Source organism: Protopterus annectens, chromosome 7.part0, assembly GCF_019279795.1.
Source record: "Protopterus annectens isolate FY-2018-M chromosome 7.part0, PAN1.0, whole genome shotgun sequence".
NCBI lineage: Eukaryota > Metazoa > Chordata > Ceratodontiformes > Protopteridae > Protopterus > Protopterus annectens.
This window is the reverse complement of record NC_056739.1, coordinates 1,006,328,211-1,006,354,339: the sequence shown is the minus strand read 5'-3', so window position 1 is coordinate 1,006,354,339 and position 26,129 is coordinate 1,006,328,211. Positions and strand designations below refer to the sequence as shown.

General features: G+C 36.8%; 1 protein-coding gene across 1 annotated transcript in view; it reads left to right on the top strand.

The window, feature by feature from the left end:
• GRM7 (glutamate metabotropic receptor 7) overlaps nt 1-26,129 on the top strand; it is a 3,543,572-nt gene that overhangs the window by 2,369,680 nt on the left and 1,147,763 nt on the right. The window contains exon 6 of the mRNA XM_044077567.1: nt 10,337-10,537. Coding sequence (XP_043933502.1) covers nt 10,337-10,537 — 201 coding nt within the window. The remainder of the gene's footprint in view (nt 1-10,336; nt 10,538-26,129) is intronic.

The following is a 26,129-nucleotide window of genomic DNA, read 5'->3' as shown; positions in this document are numbered from 1 at the left end:
TATATATATATATATATATATATATATATATATATATATATATATATATATATATATATATAAATATATATGTATACGCTTTGCATGCAAAAAATCAGTTGTAAAAAATCATATTCTATTTCTATAACCTATTGTTAACCAAGATTGCTTTCATCCTTCTAGACTTCTTCAGGTCTGTGTACAAGAACCCTAAAAACTATCTACAAAAATATTATTGTGTACTTAGTATTGTTATTACCCCTCATTTTGAATAAAGTGGAAAAAAGAACAAGAAAAAGAAAAAAATGTATGATGATGGAAACAATATATACACTTAAATTAAAACTGATTTAACATGGGATTTATAACCAACTGAAAGAATAAAATAAAATAAAATTAGTCATGTAAACAATGTGGCAATTTTCTAAGTTCCAGTCCACTTTTAAGTGAACAGTAATAATTTAGTCCAGGCTTCCTAAAAGAGTTCAGCTTTTATTGTCACATGAGTTCATGTTTCTCTAGAATATTCAAGATGCCTCCTTCAAGACCACCCATGTCTATGCGATCCAATATCTGAAACTTAAAACCTGTGTGTCTCTTATGAAGAACAAGGTATTTGGCATTAATGTTACATCCAGAGTGGATTTCTGCCTGATGACATGAAATCCTATGCTTAAGTTTATTTACAGTCTTGCCCACATAAAATGCATCACATTCATTGCACTGTGCCCTGTAAATTACTTTTTTAATTTTGCTTCTCATGTGACTTGACTGAAACCACGTGATCTTTGAAAGTTATAGAAAGTATTTAATTAGATTTCTGAAGTTTGTTTCGATGAAGTCTCAGGTAGGACAAATGCTCTAAGCTAACTGTTGAATAATAAAGTATTGTTAACTTCATTGGATGTGATATATTCCTGTTCAGGACTGTTGGCTCCTGTGTTTATGATTTGGTTTTAGATTATTTTCTTTGTTTCCAAGAGAAGATAGATCATTTCCTCAATGGCTAGGAATAGGAGATAAAACAATAGTATTTTTTTACTCCTTGCATCAACATACCTTTTTCTTCCAGTGTCTTTAATATTCCTGGTGAAGAATTGCCTAATAAAAGGTTTCCATCAAGGGGAGCACTTTGCAACTGAGTTTTAATATCATCAGGAAAATTCTGTAACTTTATCCATACATTTCTACGAAATACTGCATTGATAGCAGCATCCCTGGGCATGGTATCTACTTTGTAATAAGCTTACTATCTGTATCAGTTTTCAGTGGATGTCCAGGGAGAAAATCTCTACAAACAAAAGAACAGGAATGCATATAAGTACAGGAAGATGAATATCAGACTGCAAATACAGAAATATAAATATTAATACACGTGATGTATAATAATACAGATATACTATTATTAAAACAAGATACATACAATATCATGAAACATTGAAGATACTGGTATGTTAGAAGTGCGGGAGTTTATTACTCACTCATAAAACAAATACCAGAGTGGAAAAATTCAAACAGTGGACAAGAAGGAAGAGAGGAGGAGAAGAATGAAGAGTGAACGAAAATAATTTGTTAAAGTTAGTAAGTGAGGTAGATATGAAAGGCAAGAGAAGTACAGAAAAAAAGCAAGATAAAGAGTCAGAGAAATAAGGCCAAAATCCATAACGCCCAAAAATCAGCTACACATGGAAATATGTTATAAAGATTCGACAATCACCAGACTGGACAAGAACAGAGTGACTATAAGCTGCCTGTTCATGATGTCACAAAGGTCTTTCAGTCCCTTAGACTAGCCAACTAGTGGCCATGTGGACGTAAGTGACAGATAGTAGTAGGTTGTCACATCATGCTTGTGATACTTGGTATCAGCTCTGTCAGATGCATGCTGGCTTTTGCACCTTGAAAAACTCCTGCTTATTTTTACTTTATTATGGACTACATAACTATTGCAGTGTTATTCTGCATCCTGCCCCCCAACTGCCACCCCTCATGCCTTTTTCTTCCCTTGTACATTCAGGGCTATCCTTGGGTATTTGTATGGTAGTTTTCTTTGAGTGCTGAGTTTAGCCATTTTCCTGCCTCTGGGCTAGGAGCAGTACTACTGACTGAATGGATTTGCTTTCCTCACTTGTCGACTCTCTTCCATAACCTTCTCAAGAAGTGTAGTCCACAATAAAATTCTTCCAAACCTGATTTTCTTCTGTCTGGATACACCTACCCAGAGTTACAAAAATAAAGAGTTTACTGATGGGTCCACAGTTTTACCTTACACTGAAGTTTACCGAAGGGTCCAAAGTTTTACCTTACACTGAACCTTCTGAAATACACTTGTACCTAACCTATGAATTACTTAAATAATCTTAAAAGGCAAGAACAAATAAATATTTCCTTACTTCCAACTTTATAAAACTAATTCCAAACTAAGGTTCACAAAAGTACTAAATGATTTACTAAAATCATACAAAAGGGCCTCACTGAGACAGATGCCTGGTGTCAAAGCCATGGCCTCAAGCTCAATGCCAAAAAGTGCATTGTCATCCCCTTTGGTAAAAAACTCTGTACCCATGAACTACAACATAGGTGGTAGTATACTTAACACCAAAAGTGTAATAAGAGACTTTGGGACACAGGTGGTCAGTAGTCTCTCCTTAGATAATCACATTGCCACAGTAGTCAGGAAATTCTTTTATGTGGCACACCTCATTTTTATCCAGAAAAAAAGAGGTCATTGTTCCACTCTACTCATCACTCATTAGACCCATTATAGAGTACAACGCCCCTTTTGGTATGTACCTCACAAGACATCTACAGCAACTGGAAAGGCCACAGAAATAACTCACAAAGAGGATTACTAGCCTCAAACAGATGCCCTATGCAGATCATCTCAAAAAACTCCAGCTTTACTCCATCGCATATCGCCTACTCAGAGGTGATCTCTGCCTAACATACAAAGCTATGTCAAACCCGGAGCTGTTGGACATGCTCCACTTAAAGAAATCCCAATCCTTCTGAGCTACACACTCTAGGGGCCTAAACCTTGTCACCACAATAAACAGAACATGCCAGAGGGATCGATTCCTGTCCCAGAGACTTCCCATACTCTGGAATAAACTACCTATCTATATCAAACAAAGCTCCTCATTAGCACTCTTTAAGAAAAATCTTGATGATTGGATGGGAAATAGGAAATTCACCCCAGGGATCAACGTTGTGGCTCTGCTTGACAGTGACATAGGAAAATAATTTTCTTGGGTGGCAAAAGCCACGGTACCTTTTTGGCTGGGCTTGTATAGGCCCCAGGGATGATAGCCTAGTACCTACCTATGAACCTATGAACCTAAAACTCTATAACTCAACTTTGCTCAACTAAAGAAAAATCCACACTCCTGACACAAGAGACATATAATCTATTTAACGGGGTTCAGTGTAATGGTTGAGGTTTTTTCTTCACAGACACAAGATATATCATTTGATAATCACTGTAATGCCCAAGCACTGGCCCAGTAATCAAGGGGCCTCAATCTTCACCACTAACACCAGTGAGGGGCATCCACATTGTGAAGAATAACAAGAACACACACAGTGAAGTACAATTTCCCTTAAAAACACAGAGAAATCACAGTCAGTCTGGGGCTAGTTTCTCCCTTTCTCTCCAGATCCGCAATAAGACTCCCCACTGGCACAGCTATAGGGTTCAAATCCCAGATGAGTAGTCAAGTCAAAACCTTCAGTGCCCTCTCTGTCCAACCAGTGCTTCATGTCCCTGCCCAAGTAGCTGACACACACACACTTTGAGATATGAGTTACATACAACACACAGACACTCCTGGATCAGGCTGGCACAGGTTCTGTAGCTATGCCCCTTTCTCTCCAGACTAGGCCCTTACCAAAGGGTGACCAATTTCACTGTGCAATATTACTGTTATCCAAATAGTAAGTGTGACCCAGGGCTAAAGCTATTGGAGTGGCTTGGACATTATCATCAAATACATACAATGTACTCTAAAAGCTTAAATTATCTCTACACAAAATAGCCACAGTTGAAAGGTTTTAAAAAATTTAATAATAAATAAGAAAAACACAAGACAATGCTTATTACTTCAACACAATGACATTACAGAGTTCAGAAATCACAGGAAATGCTTTAAAATAATAATGTAGAATAGTCTGACATAAATATAGAAAATGGCTAGACTAATCTGGTTATTTCTATCAATCTCTAAGAGAAATCACTGTTCTAAATAAATATATTACTTACAGAGCAAAGGTAGAGTGCTGGTGAGTTGATGTCTTCAGTCAAAATCCAAAATGCTTAATTATCTCGCTCTCTGAGAATGTCTTAAATTGATAGAGTACTGCTGACTCATTTCACATTGCATCATTCTTGACACTTCTATAGTTCCCAGGCTAACAGAAACTCAAAATTTACATTTCTTACTATGCCGCACCTGGCTGGGAAGCCACAGCAATAAGACACATTAGACATGTATAACTTTAGTAATTATCTCTTAAATCAAGACAAAAATAGAATTTCCTGGCCCAGACATCCTGCCTCCTAGCTTGAGATCAAACAGTCATACAATGCTTGACTTATCAGCTTTCTTCCAGCAGAGTATACACTGTGGTTACATTTCTGAAGTTCAGTACAACATATATCTTAATCATAACATATAATTCTCTTTACATTTGTAATCCAAGCCTGTGGATTATATTAATATTTACAAATGGCATAGACTTATCTAAAAATTTCTATCTAGCTAAGCTGGCAGCCTTCACAATCACCTTTGGGGAAAATTGGTTGGGCTTAACATGACCCACTTGGGCAGCTAGCCTAGTACTTATCTATGAATCTATAAGATGGCATTCAAAAAATACACATCTACTTTCCTCCATTCCCAACAAAATAGTGTAGCTAAACATCCCGAATATTTCTGAAAATTAGTTAATGAAATAATAGGCCTCTCTCATATCTCAAAAACAATAAAACAGTATCTATTTCCATCACCTCTTTGTCTCCTTTCCCAGATATCTTCTTTAAAAAATCATCCCATCTATCATTTACAACCAGTAACCATTTTCCTCCTACCCAATTAATATGAAAAGAAATTAAAACTTTACTAGATCAAATTCTCTCTCATGTGTCTCCAAGCAAGGATAGTCTACTAACCTGGTTAACTAAGTTATGAAAGGAACACATACTCCCTGCTACAAATCTATAACCTTTGAGTCTGCAACAATTTTGTGATAGACATCTGTAAATGAGTTTAAGAACCTTTTCCTCAAAATCCCTCATCCACAAAGCAGCAAATAACTGCAGTTCATTTTCTTTTTTTTCTTTTATTAAGCAAGCATCATGAAAAGTTCATATACCTGCAATTTAATTAACTGTATAAAAATATCCACAGCTGTCTTGTCACCCACATAATTCTGTTCATAAAAAAACACTTTTCTCTGTCCTGTACACCATTATAAATGGTATTCTTTCTAAGACTGAAAAGGGAATATAACTGGATCCATTTTTCTTGACCTAAACAATGCCTTCAATTTATTTTACTATGATCTGCTTTTTCACCATCTAATATCTTCTGTACTGGTATCAGTCATAAATCTTCAGTCTGTCTCATACTTTTCGTACAATTTTTAAAGTGAAAGAGGCTCTTAACTGTCTCATAGCTCTGGTCTCTATTTGTACACCCAAAGGATCAATTTTATTACAGATTTTATTCTCATTTTTCATGAATAAATTAATCACAGATTAACCTCCAAACTCTGGATCCCACCCAGTTCGGGTTTGTGAAAGGTAGATCATGCCTCCTGAACCTGATTGACTTCTTTGAGGCAGCCACCAAAGCCGTGGATGAGGGTAAGGTGGTTCACACAGCCTATCTTGACCTCGCCAAGGCTTTCGACACCATCCCCCATTCTGGAATTATAGCTAAACTCACTAAACTAGGTATAAATCCCTATGTCACAAGATGGGTTGCCAACTGGCTCACTGACAGAACTCACACTGTAAAAGTTGCAGACTCCAAATCTGACCTCAAAGCAGTGACAAGTGGAGTACCACAGGGTTCCATCCTGGGACCTCTCCTGTTTGGTATCTACTTCTCTGAAGTACAGGGTAACACAGAAGGCCTCTGGCTAACGAAGTTCACAGATGACTGCAAACTAGGAGCCATAGTTAAGTCCACAAATGATGTGGACATTATACAGAAGGGCCTCACTGAGACAGATGCCTAGTGTCAGAGCCATGGCCTCAAGCTCAATGCCAAAAAGTGCAGTGTCATCCCCTTTGGTAAAAACTCTGTACCCATGAACTACCACATAGGCAGCAATCTACTTAACACCGAATGCGTGATAAGAGACCTTGGGACCCAGGTGGACAGTAGTCTCTTCTTTGATAGTGACATCACCACAGTAGTCAGGAAGTCCTTATACATGGCACACCTCATCATAAAAGGGTTCTCATCCAGGAAAAAAGAGGTCATTGTTCCCCTCTACTCGTCACTCATTAGACCCATTATAGAGTACAATGCCCCTTTTGGAATGTACCTCACAAGACATCTGCAGCAACTGGAAAGGTCACAGAAGTACCTCACAAAGAGGATTACTGGCCTCAAGCAAATGCCCTACACTGACCACCTCAAAAAACTCCAGCTTTACTCCGTAGCACATCGCCTACTCCGAAGTGATCTCTGCCTAACATATAAAGCTATGTCAAACCCAGAGCTGTTGGACATGCTACACCTAAAGAAATCCCAATCCCTCCGAACTACATGCTCTAGGGACCTAAACCTTGTCACCACAATAAACAGGACATGCTTGAGGGATAGATTCCTGTCCCAGAGACTTCCTATACTCTGGAACAAGCTACCCATCTATGTCAAGCAAAATTCTTCATTAGCACTCTTCAAGAAAAATCTTGATGAGTGGATGGGAAATAAGAAATACACCCTGTGGATCACTTCTGTGTCTCTGCTGGACAGTGGCACAGAAAAATAACTTTCTTGGGTGGCATAAGCTATGGTACCATGCTGGCTAGGCTTACGTAGGCCCTTGGGCCGATAGCCTAGTACCTACCTATGAACCTATGAACCTATGAACCTCATCTTCCATTTGTGTTGCATGTAGCTGAAATGGTTATATAAAGAAGTTTCCCCTTCTACTCAATAATTAAAATAAATCAGTTAAAGAAGGACCTTCCCTCACAATGACCCCTTCAGCTGAACATATTTCTAAAATAAAAAATAAAAAAAATCCACTGTCATTCTCTTTCATCCAAAAACTAATTCACTTAAAACTGGCATTTAAGACTTAATACAGATTCCATCAAACTCTTTATTTCCTGCAGTAATGTGGCTTGAACACCAACTAAATAATCAATATGACTCACAATCAAGGTAACAGTTAGCAAAATTTCTGTTTTGGTCAAAAATTATTATTTTCTCTGCACAGAAGAGGAGGATGCAATTGTTTTAATGAATTATATTTGCTTAAAAAGATAAGGATTGCCCTAAATAGCAGCATCTTGAAATAAACTTCTGCCACCTGTGCAAGCAATTTCAAACAAAATGTGTAGATTACAGTCATATGAAGTAAAAAGCATCGCAAAAGGAGGCTGGCCGAATGGTTAAGGTGCTTACCTTAAAAACACATGGTGCTGGGTTTGATACTCAGTTGGGATAACTAATCCGTATTAATACAGCTCATAAGGCCCGTTAACCTAATACTACTATAAGAACTCTAATTTTCATTCTTTTTAAACTTCATCTTATCAGCTGTGCACGTTCCCCAATAAGTCCAGGAGCTTATGTACCCAACACTGGGTCTGAACATTTAGAATCCCTACATCACAATCTGAAAACAATTCAGACACTCTCCTGCATCTGGTGGAGCCTTAAACATACCACAAAGGAAGTGAAAAGTGTTCTTTCTTTCATTCTTCTTTCTTTCTTTCTTTCCTCCCTCCAAAAAGGATTTACTTTACTGAAAGGCACAACAAAGACCTTATGGACAACTTTTTGCTAAAAAGTGACACACACACACACACGCACACACACACACACACACACACACACACACACACACACACACACACACACACACATATATGTGTGTGTGTGTGTGTGTGTGTGTGTGTGTGTCCTTCTAAATCTTGAAAGCCAAAAGCTTGAAAGTTCAAAATACTGAATTTTATAATATTGAAAAAACAGAGTACAGCAACACTTACAATATTCCAACACAACTACATAACAAAACATATTACTCTTCTCCAACTATAAGCAGGGGGGGCAAGCCACACTGCACCCCCACACCCCCTGCTAATTAAATATATCAACTCTGAGATCACACTCCACAGAATAAAATGATAAACATACCATTATGTGCTTCATGACTGCCTGTTGTAACCTTAGTCATGTTCCCTTTTAATTTGTTTTATAGCAACATAACTCATCTTAGTGTAGTAAAGTGCAATCTTGGAATTGATATATTTAAGTAGCATGGTGAGGGATGCAGGGGGGCTTGCCCCCCCTGCTAATAGTTGGAGAAAACTAATATGCTTTGTATTTTATTTCTTTCTCTATGTACTTCTGCTGGAGTATAATAAGTGTTAGTATCCTATAGCTTTTTTAAATATTCTGAAATTCAGTATTTTGAGGTTTCCGTATTTTGAATTTCAAGATTATGAGCTTTCAAGATTTAGAAGTAGACCTATATATATGTATATGTATATATATATGAGTGTGTGTGTATATATATATATATATATATATATATATATATATATATATATATATACATATATATATATATATATATAAATATACATACATATATATATATATATATATATGGGTTCACTTTGGAATCTCAAAATACTGAAATCTGCAGTTGTGTTAAACTGGTGAATATCGAACCTGGAAATGTTGAACCCACAGTAATGATGGTGTGTTATGTAAGTGTAATGTTTTTTAAGGGCTTTGGGGAGGGTTAGTGTGTATGTGAGTGTGTTGGGGAGTTTTAGGTGTGGGTTAGGGTAGATAGGTAAGAGTGTGAAGTCTGTTTGTGCAAAGGGGTGTAGAATGTGTGGTGGTGGGTTTTCTGTATTTTGTTTTTTAGTGCAACTTTGGATTTAGTATATATAAGTAGTGGGGGTGTGGGGGTGCAACCCCCCCACATGGGGTGTGTAGGGTGCCTTGCCCCATACTTATAGGAAAGGTAGGTATGTGTGTTTGTTTTGTTGTGTTTGTGTGTTTTTTTTTTTTTTTTTGGTTCATTGGAGTGTCAGGAGGTAGGTGGTGTAGGTTTTTTGACAGACGCAGTTTTGGGGTTTCGGGATTGTGAGTGTTTGGTTTTATAGTCTCGAGATACTGAAATTCGATATTTCATAAAGTGAATCTATATATACCATAATACTAATATAACATAATTATTGCTTCAGCTTTTTCATTGTTTATTTGTTATAGTATTTTATTTTTCTACTTCTATTTAGCATGATTTTACCTACAAATGTTGATCAGGTTTTACTACTTTTAGTGCACTTTTTATGCCATTCTTTTACTTTCTTACTGTAATCTTGGCATGCCTGATAATAGCCCAAATGGATTAGCACTCTACCCTGGTCAACAAATTTCAATAGGTAAAATAAAATACCTGAAAACATTAAGGAAATCAGTTTGACAAAGTGCAGTTCAGCTTAACTGAGTATATTGTGTAGCTCAGGTAGACTTTCATGTTCAGATCTGGCATTTCTGGGTGGGTATCTCTTGTGGGAACTACCCATAAAATGAAAATCCATGTTGGTAAAGGTTGACAACAGAGGGTAGTGAGTAACTAAATTAAGAAAGACAGGAAAACAATAAGCAATGACCTGCTTTGGAAAGGCTTTCATAAACGTGTCAGGGGTTGGAAACAGAATGTGTAGAGACTTTTTTGAATACTGATGCACTGTGAGAGATGCAACAAATATGAAAAGTGAGGAAAGATTGTTTATGAATAATGTCATGTGTGATAAAATGTATTATGCCTTTTGTCTGTCAAATGCATACAATCTAAGGCAGTAGAAGTATCCATGCTTTTATTTTGCAAGAGCCTGCTTGTCTAGAATAGGAATATGATTTTGAATAAAATGTTGTGCAATATGGCTATATAAACAGTCAGGAAACTTTGAGAAAAGCACTGCAAATTCTTGTGTCACTGTTTCCATTACCAAAAGTCCTTTACGACTGAAAACATTTTAAGCTGTTTGATTTCTTTCCATGATTATGATGTTTACGAGATGCAGCAAAATTCTTGTCGGTTTTAATGTATGTTGCCACAGCTTAATTACATTTCATTCTGTTGGTTATATTTTCAGGTCAAGAGAGAATAGGAAAAGACGCAGTCTACGAGCAGGAAAGTAAAGTTCCACTTGTAATTGATGCTGTGTATGCCATGGCCCATGCTTTGCATAACATGCAGAGAGATCTCTGCCCAGATTACCCTGGAGTGTGCCCAGAGATGGAACAAGCTGGAGGAAAGAAATTACTCAAGTACATTCGCAATGTCTCGTTTAATGGTATGTACAATCACGGCTAGTTTATGTTCCAACTTTGTAATGTATTCAGCATCAGTCAGTGTCAACTTTAAGGTGGATATCCATGGAGAAACAAAAGTTAGCCTATTAATAAAAACGGGAACTACTGTTGTTTTATGTAAATCATATAGCAGGAAAAAAGTGACATTTCTTTCTGTTGTTTGTGCCTGTCCAGTTGTCATTCCTTAAAGCAATATGTCCATATGCATATACATAATAACAATGTACTGCAGTGCTAACTAAGGTCTTTGTAAGGTAATTAAGGCTGTTTTTATGTGTTAAAAGGTATGATTTACATCATATAAGTTATCTGATGCTATTTTAATATACATTCACTTTAGTCCACCCTGTGACAGAATAGGTCTGAGGCATTACTTTTGCAAAGCAGATTTGACGATAGAATCTCCTGATTTGGAGAGAAGTTGTTATTCATTACACTGGTGTGACAAACACAACTAACATCAGTATCAAAGCTACTCCTCAGCAATTTGTGTGTTTTGTCAGAAGAGTACATTTCAAATCTAAAGATTGGTGGTTTGACACACATGAAGGACACATGTTTATATTTTGCATGCATAACAGACTGGCCATATGGGAATACAAGTATATCACATGCTTGATTTAATTATGTTTTATTCCAAAATGCAAGTATATGAGACTCTAAATGCTGTGCACTGTTTAGTTTTCATCCTGTTTGGTAAACAGATTGTCTCTACACAGCATATTATTAGTCAATAAATATAAACATTTTATATAGTAATTATATATCTCAAATAATTAATCTTAAATCTTTATGAATGTTCGTGGACACCTTCAGTTTCACAACACACCTTCCAAGTGCATATGTGTCTGAGTGTGTGTATGAACGCGCTCGCATGCGCGCGTGTGTGTGCGTGTGTGTGTGTGTGTGTGTGTGTGTGTGTGTGTGTGTGTGTGTGTGTGTGTGTGTGTGTGTGTGTGTGTGTGTGTGTGCGTGTGTGTGTGTGTGTGTGTGTGTGTGTGTGTGTGTGTGTGTGTGTGTGTGTGTGCACGTGTGTGTCTGTATATGTGTGCGTGTGTGTGTGTGTGAAAGCGTGTGTGTGCATGTGTGTGTGTGTGTGTGTGTGTGTGTGTGTGTGTGTGTGTGTGTGTGTGTGTGTGTGTGTGTGTGTGCATATGTTAATACTGATACTGGTATTTCTGTTAACATAGATGAGTATTTCTTGGCATCCATTTATTGAGAAGATTGTAGTCTTGTTATGACTGAAGACCTGATAATAATCCTCTGTACATTGTTTCAGTTAACTCTGTTCAGCTATTCATCTCAGAGGAGCTAAATTAAATAATAGTATTTGTCTAACAGGAGAAAATTCTGTAATAGTCATTTGTAACCAAAATAATACTATATGTAGGCATTGTTTAAATTTCTGTAGGCTGACTAGAGGTGTAAAAGTGAAAATAGCCATCACTATACCTCTTGTTAAGTGGGAGGAATAGTGTTTTCCCTGGACATATTTTTATAGTAGTAATACCAGTGCAGGTCAGTGCTGTCCATTAGCATATTTATTAATGGTGTGATAATTCAATATAATAATTTAGTATTAAACCTGTCCAGATGATGTAATCAGCCACAGTGACTAGTTCAGACTTTTGCAGTTTAACTGTAAGCTTTCTCTTTAATTTACTGAGATTATATCATTTAGATGGTACCCAATATTTGGTATCTGTTCTATATATATTTCACTTCTTATACACACCATATAAAGAACATCTGTGATGGAGGGAACGTACACCTTACTGTTAGTTTCTTGCATACATTCACAATGAGCTCACCATTAAATGTTTTGTTTTTATCACTGTGCTACTCTTACCTCTCATCTGTCCAGATTTTCACAGAATGTCTAGATTTTTGCCTTATATTGTTGTCTCTTCCTCATAAAATGTGTTTTTTTTGGAAAATCATTTAGAATGAAATGACTAAATAGTATCATACACAAGTTTTAGACTTAATATCCTTTTAGAAAATGCATGCTAACAGAAGTCCTATTATCCTAGCAGCTTTCTAAGTCTGTGAGGCCAGTATTTAAAATCAGTCCTATTAGTGGGTCTTACCCTCCGCCATTATTTTCGACTTTATCCATATTTTCTGTGCTGTGGGGTCCAGAGGTATGACATTAATATCTAGTTTAAGAGCCATTGCAGAATAAGGCAAGGGCTTGGATACCTCCACTATACAGATATCTCCCTGCTTTAAATGTCCTATATAATTTAAATATTTATAGAGGATCTAATGGCAAGTATTTCCTCTATGACATTACAAACCCATCAACGCACAGTAAAGCCTGCTTAGCTGATATCTTATTTATAGACAGTCACTAAATGTAAGGGCTTGTTTAATCAGCTGCATTGATAGTATGCCATTGGAGGTATGTATTTCTGTCGGTTCCTGTCTGTACAGTCTTGAACATTATACGTATAATATAACACAGTCTAAATGGTGAGGCTTGTGTAATGGCATAAGCTGACAAAATGTTGTCCTTTGATTCCATTGCTACAAAATGTCACTCTTTGATTGCATTGCTGTTTCTTCATTCTTGTGCATCAACATAATTCATATATAAGACAGCAGAAGGTTTTGCATGTGAATCCTTCCCACATTAAACTGTGCTTTTGTATGCATTTTCTTGACCATTGAGATATGCTTATAACATATATTGGTGAGTTATATTACATATGATTATTTATTTTAGTATTAAATAAGCCTGCAATTATGCGTGTACAATATTTTGTCTTTCAACTATATGCAGTGATACTTAGATATTCAATGTCACAAGGTTTGGTTTGTAGCTACTAACTTCTTCCACACTACCCCAACAGTGTGCTAGGTATATCAGTTCTTGTATATTTTAAGACTTCTACATTCACCCAGAAATGATATTTTCCCAGTGTGTATGTCTGAGAAATGAAGAGCCTGTCATACAGCATTTTATTTAATGTTATTTATTTATTTAAGCAGTCTTGTAGCAGACCTTCTTCATCATTCCTCTGCCTGATATAATAATTCATTCTCACTTTTGAATAAAATCTGATAGTGCAGTGAATAGTTGCATTGTATTGTAGGAGTAAGAGTATCTCTTTCGCTCAGATTTATTTGTGTATATCCAGAGTTGGCCATGTAGTGATACAGCTGAGAGACTATTTCATATCATTTCAAATATACGGTTTCTTGCTGTGCTTCCATCGTTAGCAAATTTGTGAGGAAAACCACTCAACATACTAGTGAAGATAACTCGATGGTGAAGGCTTCTGTCACTCAGTGAAAGGGTTTCATTACCGACCTGCTCTATTTGTGTGGAATCTGCATTCTGTTCCGTGTACATATGATTACCCCTGGGAACATTTCATTTTCTTCAACACTCTAAATCCTTCTGTATGACTTATGGACCTTTGGTAAGCCTGTATAAGAGGGCTCAAAGAATTCTCTACCTGTAGGTATCTATGGGATTCACAGGAATAAAGTTCACTTTTTAAATTATCTGATAACATGGTGCTAATTTGATGCATTTGCATTACAGTAATATGACTATAGAACTTATTATCAGATAACATCCTCTCCATAGCTTCAACATATTGCTCATGATCCATTATGACAATGGGAGTTCCTTTATCTGCAGGTCTAATTGCTATCATTTCATTTCTTTGTAATTTTCTAAGTGCTTCTCCTTCTCTGTAATTCAAGTTGTTTCTACTCTTGTTAAATTTCTTAGAGCTGCCCCTACTATGATAACATTTATATAATTCATCTTCTGTATGTTTTAAATATGCATCTACTATGGGGTGATTTTATGGAACATAAGTGCTTAATTTTCTAAAGGGATAACATTGTTCTTGAGTATTATTACCAAACTTTAATTTTAACATGATGTTTATGCAGAACACTTTTAAATCTAAAATAATGTCTGAGACATTGCTCTCACAAGTAGGGATAGAGTTAAGCCCTTTATTCAAAACGAAGCACTCTTCTTCCATTAGAACATAACTGGAGATGTTACAAATCATTGTCTCTCCATATTGCCCCACATATTTTTGATAGATTGATTTGGGTTTCTTTCCCCAGATAACTTCCGTTTCTGACACTCTTGGCTTACTGACCTTCCTCTCCTCATATCCCTATCTATGTTTATGGGTAACGGAAAATAATAGTTTTTTGAAGTATCACCACTTTGCTTAGTTTTACTTGGGGTAGTAGTCATGTTCCCATTGGTCTTGGGTCTAATTACTTCTCTTGATTAGCAGCATTAACACCTTCTTCACTGTTACTATTGACCAATATTTTTTGAATTGTAACAGTTGGATACAAATTCTTATCTACAGGGGATTTCTCCCCAATAACACTGGCAACATTACTGTCACTTAATACATGAGTAATTACACTCTCAACATCAGAATTCTCTCCTAAATTCATAGAAGCATTCCTAATATTCTCTGTTACATGCATATTCTTCACATTGGAATGTCCAACTGGCTGTCTATTCCTAGGCCACGTGAAGACATGGCCAGATATAAAGTCATTAGTGTCTCTCAAAATGTTATCCTTCTTTTGTTGAAGGATTTTGCGTTTGAATGCGACAACACCATCTAGCATACTTTCAAGTAGGGAATTAACAATAATCTCTGGATATTCATTAATCATTAATTCTTGTTTAACATGAAGTGATTCCTTCGGCCTGAGTTCCTCAGGTCTGAAGAACTCAATTAAAAGTTTCATGTAGCTTGTGCTTACCTCTAAGTTAAGCTGCTGCCAATGAGCTAAAAGTTCTGGGTATCGGGTGCCTTGTGCGGGCATTTTAAAAACTCATAACCCACGTGGAACGATCTTCCTTGCTAAACATGTTTCGAAGTGGTATTGTCATGCTTGCAGTGGTTTAAGCTTCAAGAAATCATATTCTATCTCCTCAACAAGCTGTTGTAGTCCCTCTATCTCCTCTGAAAAGCCATTCGGCACTTCCTCTGTGGAATTTTCATTGTACTGAAGGAGGATATTCCTATCCATCAGAAGATATGTTTGAAACCACTCCGAGAGGTTCTTACTGATATCACCACTCACAGGTGGATTATAGTCCAGCTCAACGATCCTATCTTGTAAATCTGCCATGTCCCAAAGGAGTACAAAACAAATAAAAATATAGATAAGCACAGGAGAGATGTACTCCATGAGATAAATGTCTTTTTTTTCAAAACAGGTTTATTGTTTTAACATATAAGAGAAATATCATAACAATTTTATACAAGTAATTAAAAATAGGTATTATTATAATATTCAACAAAACAACTAAAGTATTTACAAAGACATCCACTACAATCAGATCAATTAATTAAACTAAATTACCATGCTATTGAAATTAGAATTTTTTTAACAAATTTTGTAAATTATCCCATACAATATAATAAGATGTTTTTCTATTTGTTCTTGTCCTAATTGTGTTTATTTCCATATGGCACACTATATTCATAACATTTTTAAATTCATTGAACGAAGGAGGTGTATCTGAAATCCAATTTCTAGTTATTATTTTCCTAGCCACTGCTAGAATAGATCATAACAAGGGAAGCTTAACCTTTTTAACACTTTGAGGTACAGGTGTGTTGAATAATATAAGAGATTTAGAAATAATGAAATTATCTGTAAAAGAGCCTGCAAAATTCATTAATTGACTTCCAGTATTCTTTCAATTTTATACAGTCATAAAACATATGAGCCCAGTCAGCATTAATTTCTACATTACATCTCTTACATAAATTATCTTTATTATTTATTTTATTCATCATCAAAGGTGTATAAAAAGATCTATGTAAAAATTTCCATGTATAGTCTCCAGACAATGGAAGACGTAGTTCTATAAGCAGATTCCAATATATATTGTTTATCTTGTTGATTTGGTGGGTCCCCATTAATAGAAGTGAAATTATTCCAGTATGAATCTACACTGTAAAACTTGTCTGATAATTTTATGTATGTATGAAAGTTTACCTTTATCAGAAACTTTATGTTGTAAATTTAATATCAAGTAATCAATCAGTGTTGGAATAGATTCTTTAACTTTTATAGACATTAGATCTATTTTATTAATGAGATGTTGTCTAAAGATCTGAACCTCTAACCAGCAAGTTTCTCTTAGATCAAATTCTTGTTTTAAGAAATCTAGATTTTTAACTTTATTATCAGATATCAACTGATACCAGTACTTTAGATCATTATCTATAGCTAAATGAGTTCCTTCAGAAGTAGAAGACAAAAGCATACCCTGAGTATACATTATAGGGAATATAATAAAATTCCATTCCCTATACTTAGGGTGCATGAATATAAAGTTACGATAGCTAATAATAATATTTAATGGGTAACAAACCATATGTTTAGGTGTAATAGGTGAAGTACAAAATTCCTTTAGTAACCATAACATGGAGTTATTTACAATCATATTTTATGTGTTAAGGAGATTTTCATGACGTGCATACCAATTAGCTCCCAATAATCTTTCCATTTTGCGACATATGACTGATCTATTAATAAAGTAATAACTTTTACAATAGAAGAGATAGTATATAAATTAAAGTCTGGAAAAGAAATACCCCCTTGAGACCAGCTATTAGTATGTTTCTTTAATGCAATCCTAGGTCTATTAGGTGCCCATAGGAAATTTAACATTAGTGTATTCAGTTTCTTGATAATTATTTTTGTAGGTGGAAGTATTATTGATTGTATTAAGTATAAAATCTTGGGGAATATTATCATTTTAATAATTGTAAGTCTCTCCTCCATAGTAAAAACATATTATTCCAGGTATTAAAAGATTTTGTATATTAAGAAAACAGGTATTATAATTATTATATATAATAGATTTAATATCTTTAGATAGTATTATACCTAAATAAGTTATCTGACCTGAATTGGGTACATATTTAGTAAAATCACTAATGAGAATATTTTTTGTGTATATATAGGTAGTATTTTAGTTTTTCTTCATTGAATATTAAACCAGAAATACTTTTAAAATTCATCATTTTATCAAATAGAGACTGCATAGAAGAATTAGATCCTGCTGATGTAATTAGAACATCATCTGCAAAATTTGAATTTTGGATGTTGTATTTTCATCTATTTCAAAACCCTCTATGTCAGTACTGTTTCTGATCAAATTAGCCCAAGGCTCCATTACTAAAGTGAATAATAGTGGAGAAAGTGGACATCCTTGTTTTGTACCTTTAAGAATGGGTATTTTTGTGAAACATATGTTCCTACCTTAATATAAGCCAACGTTCCTTTGTATAAATGCTCAATTAGATTTACAAATGCATCTGAGAAGTTTGTGCACTTCATTAAGGTAAACAGATAGTCCCAACTTACTGAATCAAATGCTGAACTTATATCAAGACTAATAAGTGTTAAATCTTTCTTTTACCTATTTGCAAAATCTATTAATGTTAAAGTTCTTCTTATATTATCAAAAGTATTTCTATTTACAATGAAGCCTGTCTGATCTATATCTATAATGCCGGGAATGATTGTCTTCAATCTATCAGCAAAAATACTCATAAACATTTTATAATTAACATTAAGTAATGAGATGGGCCGATATGAAGAACATCTAGTTGGATCTTTATTAGGTTTTAAAATTGGCGAAATAAATGTATATTGCCAAGATGGGGGGGTTATTAACTCAGTTTGGGCCAAAATAAAAACCTTATGTATTAATGAATATGTACTTTTAGAATGAGATAAATGTCTTGATACCAAAAACAGATAAAATAGATAAACCACAGTCCAGTATGGTAACGAAACAACCAGGCACTCGATCAGCTTAGTATAACATAGAATTTATTCAAAGTAAAAGTATAGGTAAGTGCTTTCGCTTAATAGCTTCATCAGACCTTAAAACAGTTAAACATATAATATCCTATATAAGCAAATTCAAACTTCTTGTATCCAATCAGAGACAAACGTCTGTCTAAGCAATTGTGGTAAAGCCATAAAGCACAAATAAATATAAATACGCTTTACAAAATAAAAACAATATATACATATAATCAAGAACAAAATATATTCATATATTCACCTTGTATAAATGATTACATATTTAAAAATATATATATAATATAAAACTTTTTATTTATTTATTCTCCTACTTTTTAAAAGGGGTTTTATAGATGCTCTTTCACTGAGCCCCTGTGTCTGCTCTCATAGCAATAATTCAGTTAACTTCCCTACTTTCTGTAAAATTTCAAATATCACTTTCTCTAATACTTGGTTTAATGACATCTATGACTCTGAAGCTAAAACTATGTTCTTCTCCTAAACTTGTGATATGTTTTGACAGTGCGTTACATTCAGATTTAATTTGACTGTTATAAAGATGTTCTCTTATTCTGTCCTTAAAAACCAGGTTAAGAGTGTTTAAGTGTGTTTTCGTGGGGGTAAGCACTGCCTATATAGACTAAGCAATTTAGAAGCTGAGTATAAGAAATTGTAACCGGAAGTTAGCAGTGCTTACCTCAGCGCAAATCCACGCAAACCTGCTTACAACTGCTTTAAAGTGCCTTAATCACTCTGTATCCAATGGCCCATGTCCTGACCAGCAATAAAATAAACAGCCTCTGCAAGGCTCAAATCCAGGACCCTGCACACTACAGTCACAGTAGTTAACCACTGACCCATCATAGCATTTCTGAGGATTGAGGTTTCAACAAACAAATCCTCACCATAGGAAAATCAAACTGAACATGTGAAATGAATCCATGTACAGTGTGATGTTGTATAACCTGCTACATAACATAAATATGAACTGGAATACTGCAGTAAGGCCAGGTGTGAGTTGTTATGGTAATGAAGTGTTGAAGTCCCCAGGACCCCATACAGTGTACATGCACATGAATCACAGATACCAGACACAGATATAACATGTAACAAATAATAAATCAATATCAAAAGGAAAATATAATGCTAATTAAATATTAAGTAAGACTAAGCATTGCATAGCTCAGTTTACGTGGTGTAAGCAATGTGCAGGATGACTAAATCATTCTGCCCAGTGGTATACCCCTTTAAGCAATGCCAATATTAGGTAAGCAGGTGTGCCCTTAGCTTAGCCTTTTCAAAACCATCCAATCATGGGAAAGTGTGGGAAATAGGGTGTATTTAAACCCCTCAGGTGCCAATAATTCCCATAAGTGGTTGCAGCTCCCTGTTGTAGGCAGAATGGCTGGAGTTGGGGAAGGCACTCGATTTAGAGCGCAGTGCTGGGGCACCCAGGAGTCCAGATTCATGACATGGCTCCTGATAAAACACCATGAGGAGAGAGTACTGCAGGGCAGTACCAGGGCTCTCAGTATAATGTGGAGGCTTGGGACAGTCTCACCCATGACCTCACCAGTGCCACTGGTATCCCCCGGACTGGTGAGCAGGTCAGGCATCACCATGCTGACCTGAAGTGATGGAGGGGTAAACTCTTGGAGCAGGGGATCCAAGAATCAAGGCAGATGGCTGATGCCCCAGCACTAAGTACCCATTCTACTACATAGATAATGATTGCCTAGCTTGTGTATACTATGGATACATAATGGCTAAATATCACTGTATTGCTCTGACAGCTGCAGATGAGTGGGTTGCAAACCAGAAAGCCCATACTGCTAGGCTACAAAGGCTGTGTTGAGAGGCAGGTTAGTAATAATCCTGCATGTACTGTCATAAGAAAAAAATATAACAGTTCTAGAAAATGTTGTACTAGTATGAAAATGTATTGTGTATGGGATGTACTGAATAAACCAGACAATATGGCAGGAAGGCTGTCAAATAGGTTGTGTGGAAATAAAGGTGTAATAACTTGTGAATAAAAGTATAACCCCTGGAGTGCTTGTGTACATTCTGCTTTCATACGTTGTTGTAGTGCTGCATTCTATAAATAGTACTGTTGTATTACGCAGTCTTACCCACACTGTTGAACGCAGTTAAAATGTATAGGAAGTTCAGTATAACAATGTTGGAAGTCCCAAGAGGTCAGTCATATAGAATAACTGAGGGAGACTTAGAAACAAATGGAATGCTTCAGATCAATTCCCTGATAGCACAGTGTACTGTGATGTCAGCTGTAATATTTTTACCACACACAGCAGTGGTTTGAATCTGGGGAGTGGTAATAAGTTGTATGCATAATCATACCTCACAACTGTACAGAGTTTGTGAGAATCTTCAGAGGGAAATCTGTAAGCATAATTAGACCCAACTGTACAGACTTTGATAGAATGTTCAGGTAGTAAGCTGTATGCATAGTCATACCCCTCAACTGTTCTGATCTGTCCAGTATGTCCAGATAAATGGCCCATATCCGCTGCCCGGTAACCTGTTCCCCTGACAAATCAGTGAGATGATCCAAGAAATGTAGGCAGCTTATACTGACATATAATGGATAGTGAGACTTGAACATAAAAAGAGAATGTATATGAAAGAAAACTTGTCATTGTAGCATCTCACCCAAAGTGTATGTCAGCTATTCCAAAATATGTCACATTAACACCTGCATCCTGTCAAGCCTTGAGCATAGTGTGAACAATAATGCATTGTTGGGTATGTGTATAACATCAACATGGAATCTGGGAGTATGTGTAGTATTTGTCAGATAGTGTTAACAAATATTTCTCCACAACTATAACAGGTAAGATGTGTAGACTGTAGTTACAACAAAGTTTACCCATATACGTGTCTGCAAGCATGGAATCTGGGAGTATATGTAGAATGTCAGGTATTGTTAACAAAGATTTTCCCCACAGCTATAACAGGTAAGAGGTGTAGACTGTAGGTACAACACAGTTCACTCATATACTTGTCTATAAGCATGGAATCTGTGAGTATGTGTAGAATTTGTCAGGTAGTGTTAAAAATATTTTCTCAACAGCTAAAACAGGTAATAGGTGTAGACTATACATAAGACACAGTCCATATATATACTAATCTACAAACATACCATTGTACAAAGTAAGAGCATTGGGTAGTATAATAATACATGTAAGGGACAGATCACTGCAGTGACTAAGAAAGTTGTGAAAACTACAGGGATATATTAGTTGTTAATAGACCTCTCTCTTGCACCCCCACCATATGTGCAACAATAATCTAATTACACACCTAAATGAGTACGTGTACACTCCAGTCTTTTGTTGGGACATATGTCCTATTGGTTTATAAATATTCACATTTGGTTCTATGCATGTGGCATGTTATTATACTCCCATATTGGTGGCCTGTTGCCATCAGTGAAACCTGCATGCTGTTGTAATGGCCATTGTTGTCCCATATATGCATGTGTTCTGCTCATCCTGCAACTGTTGTAAATCTGGTGTCTTGGTTTAATGGGAATACCTATGCATGCTGTTATAACTAATCCTGAATGGTGTTGACTATTACTAACTGATATCTGTCCAAAAATGGCAACACCATAGCTCATATGGGAAGGCAAGTCCTAGCGGACCCACCTGCCCTGCCTCAGCTGGCCATGGTACCGGGTACCAGCATGTCTGGGGCCCAGCCTGGGACCTCCTCCTCCATTGGCCCTGCACCACCTTCGGGTGGAACCGCTTCAGGGGATAGGGCGAGCCCCTCCCCTCCCTGGGAGCAGGGGCAGAGAGATACCTGTCACCCGCTGTCAGGTCCGGGCTGTGGTGTGTAGGGAGCTGAACAGGGAGGATCGAGATGAGCTACACCAGCTTGAGGGCCGCGTCTCACAATTAGAGGGTGAACCTGCCCTTCTACCAAGCCTCCAGAACAGCCACCTTTGGGGCCATGAAGGTGCAGTGGTGACTGCCCATGGGTGGGGACCTCAGTTCCACTGTTTCCATTTGGGGCTTATAGGCTTGCGACTTCCAAATACCCCTCCCCATCCAAGGTGTTTACCCCCCATATGTGTCACATACAACCCCTGGTATGCGTCTTCTTTGTCTTGTCTGTTAACCTATCCAACCTACCTCCTCAAATATACCTACTACACCTCCCCAACATCCTGCTCTCACCTGAAAAAAAAATGGCAATCTGTTCCCACAAAAAAATAACGCCCGATACATAGCTGTCCATTTCACATGTGTCCACTGGACACAAGTAATCTGGACTAATCGGCATCACAACAAATTATTGTTGTCCTCTCCCCCACCCAGGGACTTGAGTGTCCAAATCTTCCTCCAAATTCAGTGTACATGCACAGCTGTTGCTGTAGAAAAAATGGGCAACTATGGACCTTCCCTACACCCTTCCTGTACGTCCCTGGCTATTTTCCCTACTGTCTTTTCCTCTTTGTGCCCCTTTTTTTCATCACTTTCCTATCAACCCATTTTTCTTTTCATTTAAAGAAATTAGCATGGGGGTAAGCGGGAGTAAGCACGTTCAAGCAGCAGTAAGCAGGTTTAAGTCTGTTTGTGCGGGGGTAAGCACCGCCTACACAGGTTAAGCAATTCAGAAGCTATCAGAGTATAAGAATCTGTAGCTGGTAGTTAGTTAGCAGTGCTTAGGTCCACGCAAACCCGCTTACGACTGCTTTAAAGTGCCTTAATCACTATGTATCCAATGGTCTGTGTTCTGCCCAGCAACATAACAAACAGCCTCTGCAAGGCTCGAACCCAGCACATCATAGACAATGTGATTTACAACTAAGCCATGCCAGACATACATAAATCTGCTGTTTTCAGAAACATATCATCCAGCCCAGTCATGCAACAGTACAGAGAATGTATACCAACATCTAGATGTATGTGTGTGTGTGTGTGTGTGTGTGTGTGTGTGTGTGTGTGTGTGTGTGTGTGTGTGTGTGTGTGTGTGTGTAAATATATTAATATATAAACAGATACAACATATCTATATATGTCGATATATAATATATATATATATATATATATATGTATATTTAGAAATATATATATATATATATATATATATATATATATATATACATATATATATATATATATATATATATATATATATATATATATAAACATATATACATGCAAATGCCTACATCAACACATATATATGTCTACACCTATATATCTACTTATACACAGTAAGGTACATATAAGTACGCAAATATATATCTATGTAGGTATATGCAGACATAGTCATACATATGTAAATATATATATATGTATATATATATATATATATATATATATATATATATATATATACACATAGGTATATGTGGCCAAACATCTGTAGATAGCAATGGTAGCTAAAAAAAACATATATGTCTACATGCACCATTAATGGGTTTGAGAAGCCCCAAACAATATACGTCTTGTATGAATAGGCATAGCCCCACCACAGCCAAACACATCTGCCCTGCAATACACTACCAAGTGTTGCAGATCCCATAACCAGGACCTGACACGACATGGGCACAAGATGTTACCAGTACTACATCACACATGTATGATGTCAGGCTGGTATTGGTAACATATCATGCAGTACAGTCTGCCTCCCATAGGAAATGTAAAATGTGGAAGCTATCAACATCTACAGGATACATATACACATACACATATATGCAGATACATATATATATATATATATATATATATATATATATATATATATATATATATATATATATATAAGCTGCACAAAATATGGAACAGCCACTATGCCTACAGTTCACTCCTGAACACATGAAACTGTATGGGCCACCCATACAAATTACAATCATTGCCTGCAACATATACCCACTGAGAGGTCATAGGACAAAAAAAACACACACAGATTTACAGAAATGGTAAACCTTATATTGTGCACTATTACAGTTCTATATGCTATTGCTATTATAATTGGGATTGTCTTCACAGACATGGTGTGTGTGGGGGGTCACATCTGCTTTCCACATGTGTGCCATTGGCTACTGACAGACATCCTAAATACATTATAGTAAAGTACTGCTGCTAGCATGTACTGCCCCTGTTGACTGCAGCAGAGATATTGGCCAATATGTGTGGGCATTCTGACACACTCTGTATAAAGTATATACAGAGGTATACACAGAACCCCTTAGTGCAAAACATGTGTACCATGCCTGACAATATGGATGTTAACAGCCATGTAGATGGGTATAACATATAACGACTGGTATAAATATGCCACCATAGGTTATGCATTCACACACCCCTGTCTGGCCTGACACATAATAACTGCTGGTACAGGAGTGCCATGGACACATACTACCCACTAAATATTGACATACATCTGTACAGCATCCCACTGCTCTGTCTGACATACATGACTGTTAAGGGAGGCCTGGCAGTAGTACATCTGGCAAGTATCTGCACATGACATCTCACTGGGTAAGTACACTAAGCTGCTAGGCATGTAACAATGCACTGTGCAAGCTACAGGCAAACTGGCTCAACACTGGGCTACATCTCCTATGGGAGAATGCATATATATCAGGCTGTGCAGGCATGTCACAGCACAGGGTAAGAGACACCTGTGTGAAAGTGCATAACCACAACCAATGAGAACACAGCCACAGCCACATATGGCAACCTAGCATGATATTATAGTATATGGACTATCTGTTCAACACCATCCTCATATGTGCCACTCACACACTAACACTACATATACTGAGCCGCTACACAGTTTGGTCTGATGGCTGACTGTAGTATGGGATATGTGTGTGTATGGCCCTACTAACATGTAAGCCAATACAGTAAAATACAGTGGAGCAGCATGTAACATCAGATAGGATGGGAACTAGGATGATGACAGCTACCACAGTCTGTACACAGGCCAAGGTGCATATTAACAATACACGCACTGTCGACATTCACCATAAGTACACAGACCTCAGTACTGTACAAACAACCACAGTATGTCTAGGTTATGTAATCAGATATAACCCCTACTGTACATAACATGTGTAGCAGTCTGATATCTCACTGGCTTGTTATCAGATATGATGACACTAATTATGATGTACAGCACATATGCACCTCTTAATGCATGACATATATACAAAGGATGGCTGAGTTGTGGCTGGAAGCACATACACAGCGCCAATATTGACACGTTTCTGTGATAACATCATACATTTACTGTTGTAACAAGGTTTGTTGCAACATATGTCCTATGAGGGATATGAAGTCAGTAACTGTCATGGCTTTCACCATCTACAGACTGCAATCCTCACACTACCTTCTGCAGTTCACAGATACATGTTCTGTGGATAACACATGACACCAAAGGCACTACACACTGCCCAGTCTGCAGATAACCCCACAGATGGGGAGTCCTCATAGACATACAACTGACATGGCAGGTATTCATACATGTAGGACAGCCATATCCACACACACCCTGTTAAACCAACATTACTCCAAATGCAGTATAGCAGCACTTACAGTCTGTAGTCAGGTCAGGCAAATCCCCCTCCTGTGTGTTGGCCTCTTTCCACATTGTATGTTGTCAGAGGTAAATCCCCGCTCCATCTGAGATGCTGTTTGCCAAACAACAGACTGAGTTTCTGCTCACAGTGAATGAAAAGGATGAACACAAACATGATGT